We start from the raw sequence: 26851 nt of genomic DNA on the forward strand, positions 1-26851 counted from the left end.
TTAATTTTAAGGTTACATATTAAGAACTTGAACTTTGACATTTTGTATAAAAATCTGACATTCCAAATATTTAAACAAAAGTTAAGTAACCTGTTTTATATAAGTAAAATATTTTCATATTTCAAAAATTAAGTCAAAGTTTTCATAATATAAATCTCCTTTGATTGGGTTAAAATAAAAAATAAAAAAATGTAGGCCATCTAATGTATAGGTGTCACTGATTGGCAGTATTTATTGAGTGCTTACTCTATGCCAGACTCTGAGACCTACTTAGTCTTCCTCCCCATTTTTAATCTTTGATGACACCCAATCTGTGCTTACTACAGGAAATCCATACATACTCAGTGTGTAGTTTAATTAAGGATAAACCCACAGAGCATAGATTTGTCACATTTCTTCAGAGTCAGTTTGCAGACTGCCAATACTAGAGGTGTTCTAGAATTTAACTGTAGCAACTTTAACAGCATGTGCAAAACAGATCAGGAAGAATCTAGTATCATAATCAACAGAAGGACTCTTCCATGGGGATGTGTACCAGGGAACAGCAATGCCAAGTGGCGTGGGTCCACTGGAAGGATTTCTACTTTGCTAAATGCTGAGGAGTCAGCTACAGAAAGACATCCAAGTGAACTCATCTTTCTAAGTGTGAAGCAGGGTAACTATAACTTAACAAGGTACCAAAGAAGAATTGCACTGAGGGAAGCAGCTGTCACTCATCAGATGGCATGGTCCTCCTTGGAACATTTGAGTGTGTGTGTGTGTGTGTGTGTGTGTGTGTGTGTGTGTGTGTGTGTGTTTACATGTATATGTGCTTTGCCTGCAGTTATATCTGTGTATCCTGTGCATGCTGTACTTGGGGCAACCAAAAGACATCAGATTCCTTGGAACTGCAGTTACAGAAGGTTGGGAGTTGTCCAGGGTGTCCCCCAGAAGATCAACAAGTACTCTTAACTTAGAGCCATCGCTCCAACCCCATAGTGCTATTATCACTGATCTTCAGGATCATCTAGGGACCATGTTTAAACCTGAATAATACTGAGCTTGATTCCTGGAGTTTAAGGAATAACCACAGGCCTGTGGTTAGACTCGGAAATTTGTACTTTTAGTAACCATCTTTTCAGGTTCATGGACAGACAGGTTTGGTCCACACTGTTTTAGGTGCTTAGGTGGAAGAGAACTCCAAATTCTTTTATAGCAGGAGCAAGAAAACCTGTAGCTCAGTAGCAAATTTGCAAGACTAACTCAGCCCAGCCACAGGTAAATGCATGGAGGGAAGGAGGGCTTCTAGGACATAAGGGAAGGAATGAAGAACAGTGAGCACTGAGAGGCAACTTGTCTCTTATTTCTTAGTGTGGTTCAAATTAATGCTTCTTTTTTTATGTACTGAGTATATCAGGTACAGGCATAACTTCACAAAATGAAAAGATTTATTATAAATTATCTCTGCCCTCAAAAAATTACAATCTAGTTGGCAAGTTAAATGCATATACACCTTACAACAAACTGATGTGCAAGTTATATTAATTAATAATTAACTCTGAGTCACAAATATGCATCCATGTTGCAATAAAGAAAGACATAAAAACACTTCCCCCTTAGAGTTTTTAACCAGGAAAGAGTCCAGATTTAAATTCTCTACTTCATTTTTCCTGTGCCTTCATCCTCTAACCATCTGTTGTTTGAGTCCAAATAATTGTCTTGCTGAAAGCTTCTTGTGAATCTGTTTGTTCCCCTGCCTGTGTTTGTTTATCTGTGTCCCTGTGTGGGCCTGTCTGTGCAGTTATGTATCCTTGTTCCTGTCTGTTTTGTCTTGGTGAGAGTGGTGTGACTGTCTGTGTGTGTCTGGATCTGTTGATTGGGTGTATGTCGTTAACTAACAAAGGGTTCCTCTGTATTTATTAAACAATATAGAAGTCATCACATTGGGAAGGAAGGGAGTACTTTACAGAAATATTCCATAGAATTTTTTAAAGGATTGAGTCACTGGTTCCAACTGACAGAACTGGCCCAGATAACAAACATTGGTGTTTATCAGCCAATATCCACAAATGATTGTTTTTAACTTTTATGGTAAATTTTAGGAAGTTGCTTTCAATTTCTGTATTTGCTGATTTCAGCAAATGATACACCTAATTTTTCTGGGTCACAGGCATGTAAGAATACATAATTCAAGATCACAGCTAGGAATTCCCTTAAGTTGTAAAATCCAAGGTAAATAAGGTTGGTTTTTGCAATGTTCTCCTAAATAGAGATAAGTTAAACCAACAGTTTGAGTACAAAGTAGGCTAGCACTAAGTCTTAAGTGACCTCAGGGTGTTTTATTAATTCTGGCTGTGATGTTCAGCAAAAGTTTCCTTTTTTAGAATATAAGAGAGATTTTCATAACACTGCATCACCACACTCTGGGGTAGAGTGTTGCATCAGAAGATTAACAGTATGGGATGAAATTAGAGGAAGGATCATCAACTTTCCTGGGGAAAGAGGTCAAGGATGATATCAATGGGACTGAGTTTTGAAGGATGAGTGTTTTTCTCAGTGCAAAAGGACGGAAGGCATTTCAAGCACAGGGAACCATATGTGCAAAAGTGTAAACAGAAACAGACTATTGGAGTGTGTGGTTAAAACAAGTTCAGAGCAAACAGCACTAGCAAGACAGAGGGAATGTAGAAACCAAACAAACTGAAGTCAGATACTAAAATAGCTTCTATTCTTAAGCTACAAAATCTGGAGATTATCCAAAGTTCCATGAAAACTCAATTAAGCTGCATAAATATTTTTTAGTAGAAAATGAACTATCAGATACAATTGTAGAACTATTCTACATTAAATGCATCATTTTTTAATATTCATATATTAAATCTATAACATCTAAGAAGATAGTTATTAGAGGAGGTGCTTTGGGAAGATAATTAGGTTTAGAGGAAGTCTTTTATTCCAGAACAGCATAATAAGATCAACATCAATAAAGGGAGAGATAACACAGATCCCTTTTCTCTGCTCTAGAAGGGCATAGTCCGGAATTACCACAAGAAAACCAGGAAAAAGATCCACATTAATCAGCATCATTTTCATAAACTTTCCATCTTCCTGAGTTCAAAACAGACAAACAAGCAAAAACAGCCAAGTATTTGTTGTTTAATTCATCAAATCTATGGTAATTTGTTCATAGTAATATCAAATAGCAGAACAATTTATTTTTTCTATATCTCTCTGTGTGCTTCCAATAAGTATAGAACCAAGGAAAGGAACCAGAGGAATGTATAAGAAAATGAAAATTCCCTGACCACAAGTGTCAGAGTTGATAAAGTCTATTACTGCTGTCTATCTGGTTTGCTATGACATCCTTTGGAAGATTTGAAAGAGATGACTGTTTTCCTACCTCTCAATCTGATTCATGGCTAAGTGTATCATATGAATAATATGCACATAGATGTGAAAACATTGGTGTATCAGAAGGTAGGTAAGTAGGAAACAGTAAAGCTGCCAGAACCAGGAAAAATGTAGATAAACAATGGAAATAAATACTATTAGGAATAGGAAATGGCCTATTAGGTGAATTTGATTGTTCTTCCATGAGATACACAGTAGCTGTGGAACACTTATCACACTCTCCTATTTATTCCTTCTGCCCTCTGTATTCTTTCACAGACATTTTCTTTTGTGGGATATTTCTATGCATCTAGTATTCCCAGTGTAAAGATTTATGAGGTCAGATGTGAAGATGAATTTGTTGGTTAAGCTATTCTCTCTTAAGGGCAAGAGGCTTAATCATATTTTTTTGGTACTGACCTTGTCTTGTCTTGAGATGAATCAATGAGTCAAGCTAGAAATGGTAAATCATAAATAAATGATTTATGCATGGCTTGATCAAATATGATAGATTGCTTGGATGCTTGACTATTACTGCATATAAAGATTTATATAATATACATATGACTGTGGATTGATGAAGGAATTGAAAGTTTTCTCCAAGGACAGAGTCTAATGTCACACTGTAAATGTTATTCCTAGTATGCTGGTCCTAGAGAGAATGATGATGATATAGTATCAGTTCAGTGTGATCTTTTCAAATAGTGAATGCATCCATGTCCATACTCTTCATCATTTCTTTCCTTGTTTCTTCCATCACCATCATCATCAACATTTTCATTGTTATCACTCTCTCTCTCTCTCTCTCTCTCTCTCTCTCTCTCTCTCTTTCTCTCTCTCTCATTTTCTCTTTGTATCTCACCCTCTCTCTGATTCAGCTTTTCTTAATTACATCAAAATCCTATCGATAATAACTCCAATCATTTTAGTAAGTTATTGTCTTTCATTTCCTCATGAGTCTGTGCTCTTATACTGACACACATATACACACATGTATATATAATCAGCAGGAAGAGGACTGTTATTTTGGTGAACTGGTTCACAGGACAATGGCAGTTGGGAAGCCTCTAAATCTTCAGCCAGTAAAGTGAAACCCAAAACAGTTGAAAGTCACGGTTCCACTGTGAGAGCTCAGCTGCAGAGTGATGTTCCAGCTCAAAGATGGTTAGCCAGAGAAAGACAACCTTCAGATCTCTGTGTTCTACTGTGGTCTGCAATGAATGGTTGCATGAAGTCCACCCACAGTGAGGAGGATCATTTGCTTTACATAGTCCCTGACTGAGATGGGACTGCAGTTCCATTTGATGCTTAATAACAGCCACATGTGCCTGAATTTGGTGACTGAAAAACATCCTTAGATATCTCTCACTATTTAAATATTACAGTTCAATGTGATATTTTGGTAGTTAAATTTTCTTCTAGATGCTGTGACCTCTAATGTGTATAGACTGGTGGTAAATGTAGTCAAGAAATTGAGTTTGTGTAATGTCAATACTAGGTCTTGGGAGCACAGTGGAGATAACTCTGGTCTTGGGAGTATGGGCACTTCTCATGTGTAACAGTTAATATTGATTGTCAGGTTAACAGGATCTAAAATCACCCAAAAGACAAGCCTCTGAGCATGCCTGTGAATGAGTGTCTAGATCAGGTCAGCCTCTGAACATGCCTGTGAGGGAGTGTCTAAATTGATATAAAAATATGAACCTTATATGCCGGAAAGGTGTACCCTAGACTGGGGACCTGGGCTGAATAAAATGGAGGCAGGGAACTGAGCAATAGCGTTTATCAATCTCTGCTTCTTGACAGTGGCTTCAGCTTGCTCTTGACACATTACATCCTAATACTGTTAGCCAAAGTAAACAGCTTCTGTTACCTTGCTTTTGAAGAGGTATTTTAACACAGGAACAATAATGTGACTAATACTGTGTGTCCCTGGTAAGGTAAATCTTCCAGGAATTTCTCCCTAACAAAAGGTTCTTTGGCCACTTCTTACCTAAGGAGGCAGACACTGCACATTCAGGGGCAGAAGTTCACCAACACAACTTGCTGCTATATATATGGTGCTCATCTCTTGGAAGATGAATTTTATCTCTCTTGGCTGTTTTTAGATGCTTGTAGATCTTCATCTAAGGGTAGGTCCCTATAAGTTTCTCCTCGTCTATTATGGCATGTCAGCTGGCATTGTCACTATTCAGGTTTTGTTTAAGCCGTCATATTTTTGAGACTTCTTGGGTGTGGCTTCTGTGTTTCAGAGTTGTATTGTATATTTATCAATTTGGGATAAGCAATGCACAGTCAGGCGTTCTCGTCACTTTGAGTAGCTGTGGCTTTCTATAATTGTTTCTGTGTGGTGTGAGAAGAAGCTTTTATGATGAGGTGCGAGATGTACACCTATCTCTGAGTACAAGGATAAGTATTTAGGATGCAGTTAGGAATGAAACTGATTTAGGGATGTGACAATATTAGATTCTCCTGTGAGAACTATGACCTACCAAGCTATGAATGATTGGCTAGGTTTTCAATACCATGTATTATTTCCCTCAGGTTCAGTGGTACTTTCTCTCCTGTTAAGTAAAGTCCAATAAGATAACTGTTGTTATTGAAAAGAGAAAATTTCCACTATTGTATCTTTAGGGATATCTTACCATGCTGGTAATTGTTTTGGCTCATAGGCAGTACTATCAAAGCTATTCCTCAGGGAAGAGGCTTTTGGATCAGACCCAGAATGATTTCTCCAAGTCCTGTGTCAAAACATGTGGTATCTTCAAAAATAATACTGACCTCTAGCTCTTGGAGGCAATAAATTAGAACAGCAATAGCTTATATTGTTCAAACGTCTCATTGAAGCCTCTGAACAATAACTTGAAAGGTAGTTTCTCATACCTGACACTGTGGTATTTGTTAGTCTATAAGTCTTAGGGTTGGTGGGAGGCATTGTCTCCTCAAGTAGAATAAGGGGAGTTCAAGTCTATCCACATACACTTACATGTAGTTTATGTAATTTCAGTTAAATATAAAATAATCCCTCATTCCCTTTTCCAGAATATTTAGTGTTATTTATCTCTTCTCTTGTCTCTGTATTGATCCCCCCAATTAAAGAACTCACTCCATCACTTCTCCAATTTCTTTCTTCATATACTTCTCAAGCACTTCCCCACTTACCACCCTTGTCCCTTTTTTCTTTCCTGGTTTCTATAGTTACTTCAGGTTACATAGTCACATCTGAAAATTTCAAGCTAGGAATAACAGAGTAGAGAGAACATGTGATCTTGTCTTTTGGGGTCTGAATAACTCAGTCAATGTAATATTTTCTAGTTCCATCTTCATGTGAAAATTTCATGAGTTCATTTTTGTATAGATGAATAGTATTCATTGTGTTTATGTACCACATTTTCATTATTTTTTTTCAGTTGAAGGACATTTTATGTTCTTTGCTTTTCTAATCTACTGTGAATAGAATGGCAATGAACATGTCTGAACAAGTATCTATGGAGTAGAATATCATATCCTTTGGACACATACCAAGGCATGATAGAGCTGAGTCATATGGTAGATATATTTTTGGCTTTTGAGAATTCTCAATATTTATTCTCAGAGTGGCTACATCAGATTAAAATCCCATCAACTGTAAATGAGAGGTCCCACTTTCCCACCTTCTATCTAGAACTTTTAAAAGTTGTCTTTGTTTGTTTGTTTGTTTGTTTGTTTTGTAGATCTTAGCTATCTGACTAGGATGAGATAAAATATAAGAGTTGTTTTAATTTTCATTGCCTGAATTGCTATGGATGATGAACACTTTTTGAGATATTTCTTAGTTATTTTTATTTCATTATTGTAGACTCTCTTTTCAGAACCATAGCCCATTTTTAATTTGTCATTTTTTAACTCTTTGTTTCTTTGAATGTATATGTATGTATGTATCTATATAGATAACAATTATCTTCTGGATGTATAGCTAGTAAAGTTCTTCTCTCACTCCAGGGGCTACATATTACCTGGTATTTTTCATTACCTATAAAGAAGCCTTTTAGTTTTATAAGGCCCCGCTTCCTTTTTGCTGGACTTTAAGTTCTGCTGGCTTATAAGTTTTGGCTCCAGAAGTGGGAGCACTCCTGCCAGAAGCCACAACAAACTTTCCACTGAACACAAAGTATAAAATTCATACTGGCCACTTTGGGCTTCTAATGCCCTTAAAACCAACAGGCTAAGAAAGGAATAACAGTGTTAGGTGGTATGATTGATCCAGATTCCATAGGAAACTGGATTGCTTCTCCATAATGAAGGTAAAAAAGATTAGGTACTGAGATCAGGAGATCCTTTAGAGCATCTCTTGGTGTTACCATATCCTGTCATTAAAGTCAATGGGGAACTAAAATAGCCTAATCCAGGCTGATGACAAAGGGCACACACTTCAGAAATGAAGGTATGGGTCACTCCTCTAGAAAAAGAGCCAAGACCTGCTGAAATACTGGCCAATGGGTGGAGGAAATACAGAATAGGCACTAGAGGAAGGTAACTAAGGCCATACGACCAGGTATAAAAATGAGGATTATAGTTGACAGTAGTGTTTCTGTAATATTTTGTTAAGAATGCATTTGTACAGATATTTGTGTTCTCTTTCTTCAATTTCTTTATCATGGGATGTAACACCAACTAAATTATCAATATTTATCATATTTAAGTTTGAGATACTAAAAGAATATCTCTCAAGAGATATTGTAACCACTTATTCTAAATTTATAATGAGTTTGCTATTGTACTAAGGATAGTTGTATCATGTAGGCATAATTATGACCCGGTGAAATGCATAATGTGTTTATGATTGTACATGTGATAGTTCTATTATGATTAAGTGTCCTTATGACCTTATTATTGTTTTCATTTGGAAATTAATCATGACATAAGGAGACACAATTTGTCAAGTTGACAAGAGGTAGACTAGTGGTAGTTATTCTTGTTTATCAACTTGATAATATCTTGAATGAAGTTAAATCATAAAAGGAGGGCACACCGGTGAGGGATTTTTACTTAATTGGAAGTAGATAGAGCCACGTCTAATCCAGACCTTTGAGGTAGGAAGACACACCCTTTAATCCTGGTTTTGAGGCTGGAAGACACACCTTCAATCTGGGCCACACCTTCTTCTGGAAGCCAACATAAGGATATGAAAAAAGGAAGTTTTCCCTCTTTGCCTGCTTGCCCTCCTCCCCTTACTAGCAAGTCCATTCCTTGACTGGCAGTAGAGCCCACTTCTTTGGTACTTCAGCAAATACTTAAGACTAGCTGAGATATCCAGCCTTGTGGACTCGCAAGCAACTACTAGATTCTTGGTCTTTCTGTTAACAGCCAGTCATTTTGGGATTAGATGAACTGCAGCCTTTAATCTTTAAATCACATAAATTCCTTTAGGATAGGGAGGGATTCATTCTAAAAATTCTGTTACTCCAGAGAATCCTGATTAATACAGTGCATATATGTTTGGGGTAGAAAAATTTTCTTGGTTAATTGTTCTCTTGATTAGAAGTGTCCTTGTGTTTAGCATTAGTCAGAAGACTATCCAGTATGAGGATGGCAACCCATGTTTTCTTCCTGATACCATTTTAGCTGGAAAACATTTATCCATCCTTTTGCTTTAATGTGTGGACTGTGTTTAAAGCTAAGTTTTTGGGGCTGTGGTGGTACATGCCTTTAGCCCCAGCACTTGGGAGGCAGAGCCAAGGGGATCTCTGTGAGTTCAAAGGCCAGCCTGGTCTACAGAGTGAGATCCAGGACAGGCAAACAGGCACCAAAACTACAAGGAAAAACCCTGTCTCGGAAAAAAAAAAAAAAAAAAAAAAAAGCTAAGTTTTTGGTTGACAACAAAAATAGTAATTTTGTTTCTTAATCCATTCAGCCAAACCATGTATTTTCATTGAATAGTTGAGGATATCAATATCTAAAGTTATTATTGAAAGGAGTGTACTGGTTGAGGTCATTTTATGTTGTTTTTTTCTGCTTGTCTTCTTAGCTGTATTCTATGTTTTAGGAATTACAGATTTGTTTTCCTTCTAGACTCTTCTGGCTATTCATATTGTGGTCTTTGATCTATAGTATTTCTTTCAGTATTCTTTTGTGGTTGGTTTGGGGGACATGAATCTTTCAGCTTATTGTATCATAAATTTTTTTTCTTTCTCATTCAAATGCCTTGTTAGTTTTACTAGGTAAGCCTAGGTTGCCAGTCACAGAATTTTAGAACTTGGATTATATTTCTCCAGGGTCTTCTGGCTTTCAAAGTTTTTATTGAAAAATCAGTTGTTTTCCTGATGGTTTTTCATTTATATGAAAATTTTTCTCTTTAAGCTTTTAATAATATTCATTTCTTCTGTATATTTAGTGTTTCAGTTACTAGATGCCATGGGGAATTTCTTTTCTGATACTGTGCATTTGGTGTCTGTGTGTTTCTTTTATCTGAATGAATATATCTGCTTTAGCTTTAGAAAGTTTCCTTCTGTGATCTTACTGAAGATCAGTTCTATGCCATTTACCTTGGTTTCTTCTCCATTTTCTATGTCTATAATTTGAAAATTTGAATTTTCCATGGTATTCCACTATCCCTATCTCCTCCTAATGTGTTTTTAAAAATAAACTTTCATACTCTCTGCTTATGGGGTCTAATTATCCTTGTTTGTATTTGAGTATTGATATTCTTTCTTCCACTTGGTCCATTATGCTTGTGTGGGTCCCTTCTGAGGGTTTTTTTTTTCTTCCTGAGACAGGGTTTCTCTGTGTAGCTTTGCGCCTTTCCTGCATCTCATTCTGTAGACCAGGCTGGCTTTGAACTCACAGAGATCTGCCTGCCTCTGCCTCCCGAGTGCTGGGATTAAAGGCGTGCGCCACCACTGCCCGGCCTCTTCTGAGTTTTTAATTGAGTTATTAAGTTTTTCAGTTATGTCTTCATTTCAGTTTAGGTTCTCTTCAATATGTCTATATACTTATTTCTTCTAAAATCCTCTATTGTACTTGTTTCATTCAGCCTCATACTTGTGTTTTCTTGGGTATCATTCAAATATGTATTCTCTTTAAGTTCATCCTCTTTAAGTTCCACTCACTATTTATGTTTAACTCCTTGAACTATTTGATGAAGTTTATGATTGTTCATTTAAGTTCAGTCTCCTGGTGTTCATCTAATTTTCGTTAGAGAACATTTCTAAAGAACTGGTGGGGTTGGGATTGAAACATAGTGTCTCGATTTTGCAGCTATTTGTGATGAGACCTGAGCACATGGACTTCTTGTGTGTGTTGTGTCCCTGATGTATACATAGCAGGTTGGGATGGTGAATAGGATGTTCCACATGTCCATAATCTAGGGGTTAGAAAAGGTACATTTAGATCTCATGATACTCTTTGGGGTCCCTGATTATAGGACCAAGGTTAAGTGTTTAAACTGGGGAGAGTGCAGGTAGAGTAAGGCTAATGAAGGGTCAACCAGCTGGGGGTATATGTCCTGTAGATTTTGGTATGCTGGATTTTCACTCTCATTTCAATCTAGTGATTTTTAAATGCTCTTCTTGGTTTTTTTCCTCATCCAGTTTTGATTCAGTGGCATGCTGGTTAGCTTTAATGAATTGGTATATCTTTTCTCACTTCTTTTGTCATTAATATCCAGTATTAATTCATGGTAATCAGACAGAATGCAGGATGTGATTACATTTTTCTTTTATTTGTTGAGACTTGCTTTGCATATCAGCATGTGATCTGTTTTGGAGAATGTCCCATGGCTTCTGGGAGGAACAAATGTTGATTAGTGTTCTGGTAGAATATTCTGAAGATACCTTTTAGATCCATTGATTTCAATCTCATTAACTCAAGTCTTTGTCTATTTAGGTTTTCTCCTGATGACCTCTCTATTGATGAGACTAAGGTATTAAAAATAAAGCAAACAAACAAACAAGAAACATCATCACTGCATTGCATTATGGTCATTCTGTGGTTTTAAGTACGGTTTGTCTCTTTCATGAAATTGGGTGTCCCTTTTTTGGTGCATCTGTGCATAAGACTGTAAGATTCTATTGTTGGATATTTCTTCAAACACAAAATGTCACTCCATTCACTCCTTATATTTTCTGATAAATTTAGGTTTGAAATATTTGTGTCAGATATTAGAAATTCTATGCCTTCTTGTTTCTTAGTTCTGTTTTCTTAGAATACTTTTTCCCTCCTTTACCCAAAGGTGCTATCAATTACCCATTGTGAGGTACATTTCTCAGCAGAAGCAACGACATGGGCCCTGTTTCTGTGGCAACCAGTTAGTCTGTCTCTCTTAATTTGAGAGTAGTATCCATTAATACTAACTGATATTATTGAAAATATATATTAATTCCTATCATTTTGTTGTTTTGTGGTATTCTATTATAAATATTTTGACTTGTTTTATATTTTATTTGTGTCTTGTAAATTCTTGGGCATCTTTAATCTACTCTTCAAAGTATTAATTGGATAACCCACTGTAGGTCTATTTTTTCAGTGGTCATAAATCCTCAAATCTGTTTTTATCATGGAAAAATTTCATTTCTCTATTAATTATGACTGAAGGTTTTGCTGAATATAATAGTTGGGGCTGGTATCAATGGTCTTTCAACTTAATGAACATTTTGTCCAATCCCTTCTGGATTTTGTAGTCTGAAATCAAAATAACAAATAAAGAATCTGCTGTTATATGTGACTTTATTTTTCTCTTTTTTTCCTTTCAATATCCTGTCATTTATTTATAGAAACATGTCATTTGTGGACAAGGATATTTTTACTTTTTCTATTCATACCCACTTTATCTAAATATGAAATAAATAACTTAATCAGACTCATAACATAAAATGAGACAGATGCAGTAATTAAAAAAATCTTCCAACTAAGAAAAGCACAGGACCAGATCAATTCAGTGCAGACTTCAAAGATAAGCTAACACCAATACTTGTCATATTAGTTAGTTAAATAGAAAGTGAAGGAATGTTTCCAAATTGTTACTACAAAGGCAGCATCACCCTGATACAAAAACCAGACAAAGATCCAAGGAAAGGGAAAAGTATAGGTCAGTCCGTAACATTGATGAACATAGATTCATAATTTCACTCCAAAATACTTGTAAACAGAATTCAAGAACAAATCAAAATATCATCTATCATGATAAATAAGTTAGCTTAATCCCAGAAATGCAGGATGGTTCAATACATGTAAATCAATACATGTAATCCACCACACAAATATATTAAAGGGAAAAAAATGACATTAGGTTCAGAATGTGCAACTGATAAAGTTCCAGCGTCCCTTCTTGTTAAATGTTGAATGTAATCACACAGAGCTATTCATTCTGTGTGTTTTTTACAGTCATGTGTTATTAATCTCCCTAACTCAGCTTTGTCATCTATTAGGTGGAATACAATGATAAAATCGATTGTGCAAGCTACTGTAAAGATTAAGAGATATCATTAATATCGTCCCATGTAAGCAGAGTGTAAAACCCTAGAAAACAACAGACTTTGTGCATCAGAACACTGGGCAAAGAACAGTTTTCTCTAAAAAACCATGTGGAAGGCTAGTGAAGCCACCATGTTGCCTTTCACATATATCTGTTCTGCTCAGTGTTCAATAATACACACTACCATGGCTAACCATTAAACTCTCATTAGTGTGAAACTAAAATCTTCCATGCTTTTGGACTAAAAGAGCTACAAAGGCACATTGTATTGGGCACTTTTACAACACTTGGGCTAGAACATTCCCTTAGTTCATGTTTACTGAATAATTGAATAAATGGATGGAACTTGCTAGAGAATGCAAAGAGGTATTATTCTCTAGGTAGTGAATAACTTGCATCATTTCATAGTGTTGTCTGAGGAAACAAAACTTGTCTGTGTTTAAATGGGTACAGATGCTGTTACTTGATGTTAGAATGTATCCCACACTGGAAACCTGAAATGGTATAATATGAGAACAGAAAGTTCAAGCAAAGTAGAAAGCAAATGATGATAAAACTCTAAACAGACTTTCCTATATAAGGGGCAGTGGGACACCAGTTTTGATGTGGGAATCGTTATGAAAAGTTATTGCATTAATAAAACATTCTAAATATTTAAAATACATATATTTGTAACAAAAAACACACACAGTCCATTTTCACCAATATTTTATATATTTTAAATCAATGCTTTAAAAATGACAATTTCATTATATATATTCATTGCATTTATGAATCAGAATGTGTTATCTTAAAGATGCTTTTATTTAATAGTACTGTTTTTAATTATGTGCAAATATTTAAACAAGTGAAATATAAAATGTCCACTCATTCTTAATTGATTTGGTAACTCAATCCACTTACTCTAAACCACATCATAAGCTGCATATTGAATTATTTGAAGTAACACAGAGTGGTTATATACTGAATTGAGATCACACATGAGGAACATGCAGAAACCATTCAGTTTTGTATGGACATTCACACACAGAAAGTAGACATTCAACAATCTATAGTAATTGAAAAATATAGACATATACCTATAAACTAATGTCATTAAAAATTAAGGAAGACCACAATGACTTTATCAATCTCTATGAAATAAAATTTATCAATCACAGATGATAATAAAATTATCTTAAAATCTAATAATAAGACAGTTCAGTGCAGTTTATTAAGGGGCATACCTAGTAAAGAGGTGATTTTTTTAATTAAAGTTTTTAATTAAAGTACATTTATTTGGCAAATTTTGCCTTTAAATTTTACCCCAGATGAAACTATAAATTTTACCCTGCTCATTTTCGTCTGTAATTCTATGACTCTATCTTTTGATAGTATAGCACTAGAAAAAATAATTATTATAAAATTTGTCTATTTAAGCGTTGTTTCCTTACAAACACAACTTAAAAATAAAAATACTAAACACATGTATATATGAACATTGGAAGTCCACATAGAAAAGGGTTATCAAAATGCCAAACAATATTGTGGATGTCTATAAAAACAAATTAGAATTTCAGAGTGCTGTAGGAAGCTTTTTTAATCTGGACATATTTTTTTTTTCTAAATAGCAAGTTAAAATGTGTGGGATATATTTGCCACTAAACCCTTCTGTTTGCAGTGTACACACTCAATCACCTAATAGAGTCTGGCTTAGCTGCTAAAAGGAATTATTTATAACATCCTTGGAATATAATTATATGAGCTACACTTAACCTAATCTGGGTATTTTGCTTCTGGAGAAAAAGCTGCAATGGTATAATGAAATATTTTGTTTGTTTATATATTTAGCTATGTATATAAAGAGGGAAAATCATCCTTATAAATTAGTCGTGTTTTGTCCTAACTTTCAGAGTAAGGTCAATCCATAGCATATAAGACCAAATAAAAGCACTATTATTAATATTAATAAAATTCTACTGTGTGTACTGAAAAGACATTCTTAAATGGCTAAGAAATCCCAAAGGTGAAATCCAGGTATTAACCATCTGTATGGCCACAGTGAATACAATCCCTTGAAGGATCTATGAAGTTATAATTACTGAAGAGCAGAGATAATTAAATAATTATACATTTTGATTGAAAAATATATGTAGTCCATTAAAATAGGAACTCTGACTCAACTTCTTCAGTGAAGTTCTATACAGATGTCAAGTCTGCACTTTAATTAGAACAAAAGACCACTATCAACATTCATGCAGCATACTTATTCATAATAGCAATTACATATTAATCTCTTGAGCTTGCAGAACTATAGCATATGACATATGACATAGCATAGGCACCTGGGTGACCGTTCTCAAGACTTATGTGGTGCATATCAATTAGACCCAAGAAAATAAAATCCATTTTCCTCTGAGAAAAACTACTTCAGTGATAATTGGCTTAAGCTATCAGAGGAGCAAGAGTGAATACTGTTAGGCTTTGTGTATAGTCATTAAAGATTTCTTTGGGTGTATGCAGTCTATGAGTGGCTTGTGGTCTAATTCTTGACTGAATCCTGGAAATAAGAAAGCAGAGCAGCCATGTGTTTCTTTGGCTTTGCTGAGTGGATTTTGACTAAAAACCTCAGTATTACTACTTTGTATATTACAAGCTTTGTAACTAACTGTATGTCCAAACACACAGTAATATAACCAGAAACATTACATCAAGAAGCCCTAAACCTGCCTCAGTTTAATTCCTTTACTCTTAAAATCCTGATCCAGTTTGAATATGAGATTATAAATGCCTTTAAGAAACATGTCACCTCACAGTAAGTCAGGTTTCAGGATTCTTGACAACCTCTTTATGCTAAAGGCACTTTTATTGTACATCTTTGGAGGGTAATAGAAAGGTATTATGGAATGAAAACTCTGGGTGGTTAACAGATATACTTATGCTGAATAGATGAATCCTAAAACCACTACTTCAGAAAGGAGATGTCTAAATTATCATTTCTAGAGTTTATCTACAAAGAAAACACAACATATTTCTGAGTAGACATGGTGATGACCAGCAACATTCTACATTATACTTTGTAATTCTTCAAACTTATGTAACTTCACATTCAAAATTCAATAAAACAAATCCATTCAGCTGAAAGGCATTCACACTCAATAGTGTACTTTGGACTCTGCAACCCTTTTTCAGATTTCAGAATAGTAAACTCTAATGAGCCATTTTTAAGTAAGTAAATTAAACTCATGGAACAGATTTGAATTTGCTAGCATAGTTAGGCAAATACCATGTGCTTGCTTTCCCATCCCTGGGATGAATTCTAAGTCCTGTTTTGAAATATGCTGGAAAGAAATTTATTAGAATATGTGACACCATTTCCCTTCCACTTAGCACATGTATGGGTAGTTTAAAATAATTCCTTTCTATTAAGCAAATGTGTGGCTAAGGCACACCTCAGTAATACATTAAACCAATGAAATGCCAAAGTGTAATCATCAGAGAAGACTTAATTCTTACAGGAATTAATTACATATAGTATAGAGTGTCTTAGGAGAATATTGTTGGCTAAGTCTACCAATTTATCCTGCAAATACCATTTTTTTTTTAAAATTTGAGGTGAGATGCTGATTCATCACTAATAAGATATTAACAGATATTTTATTTGTGTGATACTTATCTTTCCAGCAAACAAAACTTCTACATGCTATGTATTTAAGAATTTAATTGTAGTTTTGAAGTTTGATACATAGGCACAGTCCTGTATGAACACACTCATTGTTTTCTCAGTGAATTGTACAGGTATGGAGGAGGATATTATGAAATTAATAGATTCTGGTTTGGAATAATAACTTGAAGTCTAGTTATCTTGATAGTTTATAATTGGGTACTTAGTTGTCAAGGTTTCTAAATGCTTCAAACTTACACAGGCACACCATTATTTAGGTGGGCTATAGTCATTGGGGAATACCTATGGTGCTTTTTAGGTTCTTTGCAATTATGTTGAAGTTGCTCCTAGCCAAGGCTTTTGATGAACTAACTAAGGCTGGTCATATGTAGAAAGCTTGAATCAAAATGTTACATCACATTATGTTTTCAAATCAAAAGAACTGTGTTTCCTGCAGTGCTGTGGGATGGTCTGTATGTCAAATTGCTCTGATTGGTCAATAAATAAAACACTGATTGGCCAGTGGCCAGGCAGGAAGTAGGTGGGACAAGGAGAGAGGAGAATTCTGGGAAGTGGAAGGCTGAGGCGGAGAGACACTGCCAGCTGCCGCCATGACCAGCAGCATGTGAAAACGCCGGTATGCCACCAGCCACGTGGCAAGGTATAGATTTATAGAAATGGATTAATTTAAGCTATAAGAACAGTTAGCAAGAAGCCTGCCGCGGCCATACAGTTTGTAAGCAATATAAGTCTCTGTGTTTACTTGGTTGGGTCTGAGCAGCTGTGGGACTGGCAGGTGACAAAGATTTGTCCTGACTGTGGGCAAGGCAGGAAAACTCTAGCTACACTGCAGTGCCTGGTGTAAAGAATGCCACATTGGCATTACAAGGTCCCTCTGAGAAGAAAAAGACAATACAACATTCTGAACATGTCTCGTTAAAATTGTTTTTTCCTTCTTAAATGAGTTGCTGTATACAGTCAACCAGAAAAAGGAAAAAAAAGTAAACCATGTCTTGACCAGTGTCTGGCATGGCTGACATGGGTGTTGGATACACATGGCTTCTCTTTACTGATGAAACAGGTCATTTTTGATGTTATTACAGTTTGGTTGAGGATTTATTTTGTTCATGTGTGAATATGTGCACAACGCTTCTGTGGGTCAGGAGGAAGCATTGGATCCCTTAGTGCTGGAGTTTATAGGCATTTATGAGCTGCCTGCAGTAGGTTTTAGAAACTGAATTCAGGTCCTCATGACTGGATGACCAGTGCTCCTCTTTTCTGAGCTCTCTCCAGTCATTAATTTTGGGGTTTTAAGGATGGCATTCTCAAAATCTTTGGGATCCCTCATTAATGTGACATTTTTATATTTTCATAGGCTTTCAAGAGCTGTTTTTTTGCTGTGGGATGTTCTGTATATCAAATGTGTTGCTCTGATTGGTTAATAAATAAAACACTGATTGGCCAGTAGCCAGGTAGGAAGTATAGGCAGAACAAGCAGAGAAGAGAATTCAGGGAAGTGGAGGCCACTGCCATGACAAGCAAGATGTAAAGTACCGGTAAGCCATGAGCCACGTGGCAAAGTATAGATTAGTAGAAATGGGTTGACTTAAGATATAAGAACAGGTAACTAGAAGCCTGAGCCATTAGGCCAAACAGTTTCAATAATATAAGTGTCTGTGTGTTTATTTTATAAGTGGGCTGTCGGACTGCCAGGGCTTGGTGGGACCCTGAGAGAAAAGTCTCTAACAACAGTTTTTTTTTTTTAATCAGAATACAGGATTGATACAGATTAGAAATTATTAAAATGGATAATATTGAATCTGAGAATAGATATTCTAAAAGATCTTTCCTCAGATTTCACATTTCAAAAACACTGATTTAGACTGTTGATGTTCCCAGCTAACAGGTCTCATTAATAATATTTCATTCAGGATCCTCCATCCTGACTTCTGCTGTCATAGAGAGTCACTCCTCAGACTTCATATTCTTGGGTCAGATTGCCTGGGAACATTTTGTCAAGTACAATCAAAGTGTGAGCTTTCTTGGCATTAAAATCATGTTCCCAGCCCACAGCAGCATCTGACTTGGTGGCTGGTTACAAAGAATTCACTGGAAAGGTCATTTATAATTCTTCTGGGAGAGCAGGCAGTGAACACTGGACAATATGGTGATATTTTAATTGTATTGAAATGTGATTTTATTTGTATGTTAATAAATAAAGTTGCCCAGGGGTCAGAGCTAATAGCAAGCCATAGCAGAAACATAGCGGATCTCTGTGTGTTCAAGGATACAGCCAGCATGGAGAAACACACCTTTAATCTCAATACCAACCATAGAAGACCTGGAGGTCTGTACAGACAGGCAGTGATGAGGAGGTCATGTGGTTGGATTTACAACCAATGAGAAGGCAGAATAGAAACTCTATAAAAAAGACAAACACACAGAAAGTAGGTCTCTTGCTGAGGAAGAGAGCAGTGGCAGCGAAGGGTAAGGTTTTTAGCTCTTAGTTATCGCTCTGACCTCTTAGGCTTTCATCTTTGCATTGGCTCTGTGTTTTTGATTTAATAATACATCTACAGGACAAGAAGGTCAAGAAGCTGAAAATCTAAGCAGCATTAGCCACTCTCAGAATGAATTCCTATGTGCATGATTCTCCAGGTACTACTGCGTCAGATTGGAATAGTGGTGATTTTATGATTAAAGGCAGTATCCTCAGCCTTAGTCTTGACTGTCATTGAGGCTCCTTTTGTCTATAGCACTGGGGCAATAGCCCTGGATATCCTGGTTGGACACAAATTCACAGCGCATATTGTCCACATTTTCTTGGCAATGAATTATCTATGATTTGTTACCTCCTGGGACCAATTCTATATGAAGTAATTTGAGAAATATTTGATACCTAGAAGTCTCAGTATCAATTTTAAAATACTACTGGTTCTCATACCACCCATCATTACCTTGCTCAGTACTATATTCACTTAGGAGTTCTGAGGAAACTTAACATACTATATATCTGAAAAAGTTTTGAGGTAAGCATGTCATAGCTGTGATACTATGACACATAGCACAGAGTTCCACTAAAATCAAAATGTGGAGCAGAATCTGTAGAATTCATAGACATCTATTTTAAGTGTAATTTAATCTTTTCATGTGATCTCTTAACTGATCAACTAAAATATGCCAGTAAAGGGTTAACTGTAGGTTTCAAAGAACAAATTCAATACATTTAGAAGTAAGGAATACAGGATTCATATGTGATTAGATTTACCTATGCACAGTCATTAAATAAAAATCTAGAAGATGGTCTGTTCTCCACGATTTTTTTAAATTATTGTACTAAAACAATTTAGAGTTTTGATCTAAGATGATAATCTACCAAATGAAAGGTATTTTATCATTTTTTTTGTTTTAAATTCAACTCTACACTAATAACTACATGATGTTGGATTCAGTGATGAACATGCTTGACTCTCAGGCAGTATGACCATTCTGTCACCCTTTTTCTGGTAATTTCTGCAGATGATGGGGAAGAAGCAGTACCCTGACCCTTGTGGGGTCTTCCCACACACAGTCAGCAATGTGGCAAACATTTTCAAACAAGCATGATTCAAATAATTACATTTAGTAAATACATCAAAAATATTACAACGTAGTTTAATTTCTCGTATGAAAATGTATGTACATAGGCACTTCAGATGAATATGTGTTTCTGCTTGAATTATCTAGCTAATTGGCCTGGTTCTGTGCTTTGAGCACAAAAATATTGCTAATGTTGGGAAGAGCTACCCCTTATAACTTAGTCAAGGGTGACTAATTCTTTTCTCTCAACTCTAGCTTTCTTTTTAACTAACCTTATTTTTATGTTCATCCAAAAGAAGTAAAATCCTAGACACACAGGGATAGCCACAGCATTTCCCTGACCATGTAGTGCCAATTGCTTCAGGGTTGAAATTGGTAGGGAATGCCTTAAGAAATATTCTGGTAATCTATTCTCAAAGGAAAACTGCATTACTCAATATAAGAAAAATATTTTTTAAGCAAATATGTTTAAAAAGTAGGGTAAAAGGTTTTCTTGTCCATCACTAGGAAGAATGTTTTAGTTTGAAGGGATTATGTATGCCAACATACAAAGTCCGTCTCCTACATGAAAGGCTTGTGGCCCACAAAGGCTCTACAGCACTCTGTTTTGATAGCCTAAGTGGCATGCTGATTTACTGTTTTCACCTTAGCCACTATGAAGAAAAACAGAGAGGGAAAATGTTAAACTTTCTTCCTGTATTTAGAGCATTTGTTGACAAGAATAAACATATCTTTTATAGTAGTGTTTGTTTTCCCAGTAATATAAAACAACATTTAGATATATTGGATGATATTTTTGGATTTTCAAAGACAAATTGTGCCATTTTTCCATTGTGGTTATATAGTGCTCTGTTAAACCACTTTATAGCAAGCGGTTGTGAGAAAGATGTAAGGGGGAGGCAGCCATGTGAGATGCTCTCCTTTAGTCTGTTCCCTGTTCTGTCACTCCATCGGAAACAACAGAAGTGAAATAAAGAATGTGCTCTCCCTGGTCAAATTTACATCACTGCTGAGGTTCATGTAGCATCAACTGAGGCAATTTGAGGTTTTCAAAACTTGTCACCTTAGGAAGAATTTGCATTTAAATTGCTCTATCCAGTTTCTTGGGAGTTTTTCCCCTGGAATGTTTATGGCTCTTTTTTCATTAGTACTTACAAAATACAACTTCATAACCAGTGCAGTACTACATCTAGCTGTGTCAAGAAGAAGAACTTCATTTCATAAAATAGAAACATTCAAAATGGTTCTGGGCATCAATCACTCATTCAAAATGCATTACTTCTTCATATTGAACAGTTACTTGAAAAGTTGTCTGAAACATTATCAGGTTTCCATGTCTAACATAGGAACTCAGTCACTTGAGATTTTATCAGAGAGAATTCTGGCATTCCTCCACATTCTCCCCACAGCAATGATGTTGCCAAGAACATCTTAACTCCCTCCCAAGATTTTATTTATAAAAATACAGCATATTTCTCTTTAATAGATAAATCTTAGGTATTATTTCAATAATTGCTGTTACATACTAAAATTGGGATATAAGAAAATATTTAAAATGTGCAAAATGTTCTTTCTTATGTACACTTAAAAAATATGCCATATAATAGCTTTAAACTTGGGGGAAAGTCTTTGATCACACACACACACACACACACACACACACACACACACACACACACACACAAAATACCTGGTCAAATTAGAGCTTTAGCTTGTATACTTGTAAACAAACTTTAAAAAATGCTGAGCATTTTTCTCAATTCTTTTCAACCAAGACACTCTCAAACACATCCAGTCCTGCTTTGAAGGAAACCTGAGCTGAATTAATGCTATTCAGCACATCTGATACGGCCTCTTGAAAGGTCTCATTTGATGCCAGTGGACTGCACTGCTCCCAAGCTTCCTTGAGGATGGAAAACTGGCTTGTCTTCCCATCAAGATGGTACAGGATGTTTCTAAAAGAAACATGGAATATGTAAATGTTTAATGCACAACTATATTTCTATATCAAAACCTTATCAGGAGTAGTGTCAGAAAGCAATAATGTCTACAAAATAATGAAGAAATTTTTAAAAATACAGCATTACTATTTTTCAACCCATAATGAATGAATGTACAGAGAGATGCATTTGTTGGTAGGATCGGAGGCCCTCAGGCAGTGTGTGCTTCCTGATTGAAGCACACAATGCTATGGCATACCATAAAGGGGTTTTGCAAAAATTTGAGTGAGGTATTTGCAAAATTTCTAGGTGTAATTACCAGAAAACACAGAGGACAAATTGTTATGAACATGGTGAATCCTAGAACATTATTGACTATGGTGAAGAAGTTTGCTACTCTGTTAGGGCTGACTCAGTTAACAAGGGAAGTTATGGTTTAGTTAGGGTTTCCATTGCTATGATAAAACATCATGACCAAAAGCTACTTGGGCAATAATAAAGGATTTATTTACTTTGCTTACACTTCTATATTATAGTACATGATTGAAGGATGTCAGGCCAGGAACCTGAATGTAGAAACTAAAGCAGAGGCCATGGAAGTATGTTGCTTTATGGCTTGATGGCCATGAACTGTTCGTCCTGAATTCTAATGTCATCCACAAGTACCAGCACAGGGGTGGCATCATCCTCAGTGATCTAGGCATTCCCACATCAATCAACCAAGAAAATTACACTAGATAAAATTACCTACAGGCCTGTCCTATGGAGACATTTTCCTGATTAAGAGTCTCTCTTCCCAGATGAGCTTAGCTTGAGTTAATTAGAACAAAAACCATCCAGCACAGGAGTTTTCCAGTGGTGGCCTGACTTGTCTAAATGCTTATTAGTCATAGTTCAAAGGAAGATACTAACCACACTACTGCTATTATAATTCCTTTTCATTTTAAACTTTAAGAGACTAGCCTTGTATCCTTGTAGAGACAGCTTAGTTAATTATGAGTACACAAGAGCCTTGAATTAAAATCTTATTTCAGTTTTCAAACAGATTATATGACAGCACTGTTCTCAGTTATTGAGGAATCTCTATACTGGTTTCCAAAGTGGCCAGAGTAAATTATATATCCCAAAGCAGCATATAAGCATTCTCTTTCCCCTCTTCCTTTCAGCATCTGTTATTTGCTTTATTTTTAAATTAGCTGACAAAGTAATAAATAGCTTTCCATCTGGGGTTTTCATATATGTTTTGTTTTGGGTTGATTTCTTCCTCCCTGACACTCATCCCCAACTTTGCCGTACCCTTTTGTAATTCTCCATTCTGCTCTATGGTTCTCCCTTTTCCTCTCCTTTGAAGGCCTCCTTTTCTCCAGCACCATGAACCCATTGCCTTTACTAATATTTAGTCCCACCTGGACCCATAAAGTTTACAGTTACAGGTCATGGTCTGCATATGGCATAGTAACTATGATATTTGTCTTTATGGGCCTGGATTACTTCACATAATATAATATTTTCTTCTTCAATCCATATTCTTACAAATTCCATGATTTCATTTCAATCTATAACTGACTCAAGTGTTCTTGTACACATGTACCACATTTTCTTTATCTATTTTAATGTGTATCCTGACTCATTCTATATTCTTGCTATTGTGAGAAGAATATTGATAAACATGGAAGTTAAAGTACCTCTGTAGAAGTATGTACAGATGTTGGGCATATGCCTAAATGATTTACAGCTGGGCCAGCTACTAATTTTTCCTTTGGTTGCTTGTTTCAAACACCTCCACACTGATTTCCATAGTTCTTGACTAGTTCAAATTTCTACTAATATTTAATAAGGGTTATTGTTTTTCATCCTCATCCTCACCAGAATTTGTGTGTTCCTAAATGGTAGATATTTAAAATAGGATGAGACAGAAACTCACAACTTAATTTACACTTTATATGCTCTGAACAGTTAAAAATATTTATTGGCCATCTGCATTTCATCTTTTGAGAAATGTCTGTACAGATCATTGACTCATTTGTTGATATCTATGTCTATATATTTTTAATTCATTATATATCTTAGATACTAACCCCTTAACTGAAGTATTGTTAAGGTTTTCTTCCATTCTATAAGCAATTGACAGCTTGTTTTGCTATGCAGAGCCTTTTAAATTAATGTAACCCTGTTAGACAAATCTTGGGGTTCTTTCCTTGCTGTTGGGGTCAATTCAATTATGGGTTGCCTCTAACAAAAAACAAATCATCCCCCAAGCATTACCCAATTATGACATTCTTGCTTAATGAACTGGATATTATTTATGTCTTTGTGAAACAAACTTGGAATCATATCAGTTAAATAGAGTAGTGCAAGAAAAACATTATAGATGATACTACATTTGTATTCAAGATTAAATTTTTACACAGGCAAACTATTTCATAGACATGGACTCAGATGACCACCACAGAGTGGTAAATGCACTGTGATGCACGTTCTGGCAAGAGCTCACCTAGAGGACAAGATCTCTGCAATCCCCTCACAGAGGAGCAGCACAAACTACCTTTGGCACTGGGGACACTTCCCCTGCCTCATAACCCAGCCTTGTGGCCTGAAATGCATAATATCTTCCCACTCTGGCTATAGATCTCTGAAACAGACGAAAAACATGTTACATTGTCGTCTTTAGAAAATATGACAGTGAGTCTTAATTCAGCCCCAAGACACACGTCCCTTAGTCTAAGATGCAGTGGACACATCTCCAGGAGCAGTCAACTCTCTACATGGAAATTTATCTTTTGCTTTTCCCACAGCATTTTATAAACTTAAGATAATTTAAAACAGCCAGGCGTTGGTGGCGCACGCCTTTAATCCCAGCACTCGGGAGGCAGAGGCAGGCGGATCTCTGTGAGTTCGAGGCCAGCCTGGGCTACCAAGTGAGCTCCAGGAAAGGCACAAAGCTACACAGAGAAACCCTGTCTCTAAAAACCAAAAAAAAAAATTTAAAACAACAATAAACCACCCAACTACAGAACTGCAATCACAGGAATTATATATGGACAGGCTTGTGTGTATTGAATTATTTCATGACTAAAAAAATTTAATGGTTGTTAATATGTGGACTAAAAGTGGCATCTATAGAAGTTGAGATTAGAATGGAGCCTGTCAAAGCTGAAGAGGAAGAGATAGTGAAGGACAGGGAATGGTTGCTCAATGAGGACTAAGGTACAATTAGATGGGAGCAAGAAGATTCATAAGCTGTGTCAATAACACAGCAATACCAATTGTGTTACTATTGCTTTGAGGAAACATCATTACTATGGAGCCTCTTATATAGGAAAAAAAATAATTGAGGCTGGCTTACAGTTTCAGAGGTTTACTCCATTATCTTCATAGTGTAGTGCGGGCAGAAAAGGTGCTGGAGAAGTAGCTAAGAGTTCTACATCTTGCACAGGTAACAGAAAGTGAACTGTCTCACTGGGCATGGCTTGAGCATATATGAGACCTCAAAGCCTGCCTGCATGGTGAAACACTTCCTACAGCAAAACGACACCTTCTCCAACAAGTCCATACCTCCTAATATTGCCATTTCCTTTGGGGGCCATTTTCTTTCAAACTACCACATTCCACTCCCTACCCCCAGAGGCTTATAGCCACATCATAATGCAAAAATGCATTTAGTCCAACTTCAAAAATTCCCATAGTCCGCAATAGTCTCAAACTTATTTAGAAGTCTAAAGTTCAAAGTCTCTTCTGAGAGTCATACAGTCTTTTAACTGTAATCTTCTTTAAAATTAAAATCAAAAAACAGATCACATACTTCCAATATAAATGGCATAGGATGTGCATTACCATTCCAAAATGTAGGGAAGGGAGCGAAGTGAGGAAATACTGGACGAAGCAAGACGAAAACCAACTGGAAAGACTCCACACTCTGCTTCTCCATGTCTGATACCAAGTGCTCTTCACATCTCCAACTGGTTTGAGCTTTGTTGACTGAAATCTACTTCTTTATCTTGGCTGGTTCCACTTCATGTTAGCACCTCTCTTTGGCAGGTATCCCATAGCTCTTGGATCTTAAGCATCTTGGGGTCTCCAAAGGCAATCCAGGTTTCACTTTCATAACTTTACACAATGGCCTAAGGACTCCATGCAGGGACACCCCCGACACATGCCTGGCAACAAGGGTGTTTCTTAGTCGTGGAGAAAGATTCCATAATGTCTTTCTTCTATCCTCTACTCTGAAGCCAGAACCAGGTGGCTGAAAATGCCAAATTATGCTGCTTGCTGGGACTGGAACATAGCCCTCTTCTTCAACTACATCTTCACCAGCTTTCTGTTTTCAATGGTTTCCTTAACTTGGCTGTCCTGAATCTCAATCTGTAGACCAGACTGACATCAAACAGATTTACCTTCCTCTGTCTCCTGTGTGCTCGGATTAAAGGCGTGTACTTCCAGGCATGGACTTAAGCTTTTCTCTAGTTCATTTTCACAAGTAGGAACTTTAGATGAGTGGGATCTTACCCTGAGGTCACCAATCCCTTTATTCCATTTCTTTTTTTTTTTTTTTTTATTTTTTTTTGTTTTGTTTTTTGTTTTTGTTTTTTTGAGACAGGGTTTCTCTGTGCAGTTTTGCGCTGTTCCTGGAACTCGCTTTGGAGACCAGGCTGGCCTCAAACTCACAGAGATCTGCCTGGCTCTGCCTCCCGAGTGCTGGGACTAAAGGCATGCGCCACCACCGCCCGGCATATTCCATTTCTTAATCTGTTTGTCTCCTTGAATACAGGACTTAGCCCCATTCCACTTCCTGGTGCTCCTTTTCTTCTCACATTTTACATTTTCTGTTTTTACTTGCCCAGCTTGGTATTTTTTGTTATAAACCTTTAT

At 36.3% G+C, this 26851-nt stretch overlaps 1 protein-coding gene across 1 annotated transcript in view; it reads right to left on the reverse strand.

The window, feature by feature from the left end:
- Positions 1–18945: 18945 nt before the first annotated feature.
- Naaladl2 (N-acetylated alpha-linked acidic dipeptidase like 2) overlaps positions 18946–26851 on the reverse strand; it is a 1293636-nt gene continuing 1285730 nt past the window's right edge. Inside the window, exon 14 of the mRNA XM_037207283.1 lies at positions 18946–21997. Within this exon, the coding sequence (XP_037063178.1) occupies positions 21799–21997 (199 nt within the window). The 3' untranslated portion in view covers positions 18946–21798. The remainder of the gene's footprint in view (positions 21998–26851) is intronic.

This window comes from Peromyscus leucopus, chromosome 6 (assembly GCF_004664715.2).
Source record: "Peromyscus leucopus breed LL Stock chromosome 6, UCI_PerLeu_2.1, whole genome shotgun sequence".
Taxonomy (NCBI): Eukaryota; Metazoa; Chordata; class Mammalia; order Rodentia; family Cricetidae; genus Peromyscus; species Peromyscus leucopus.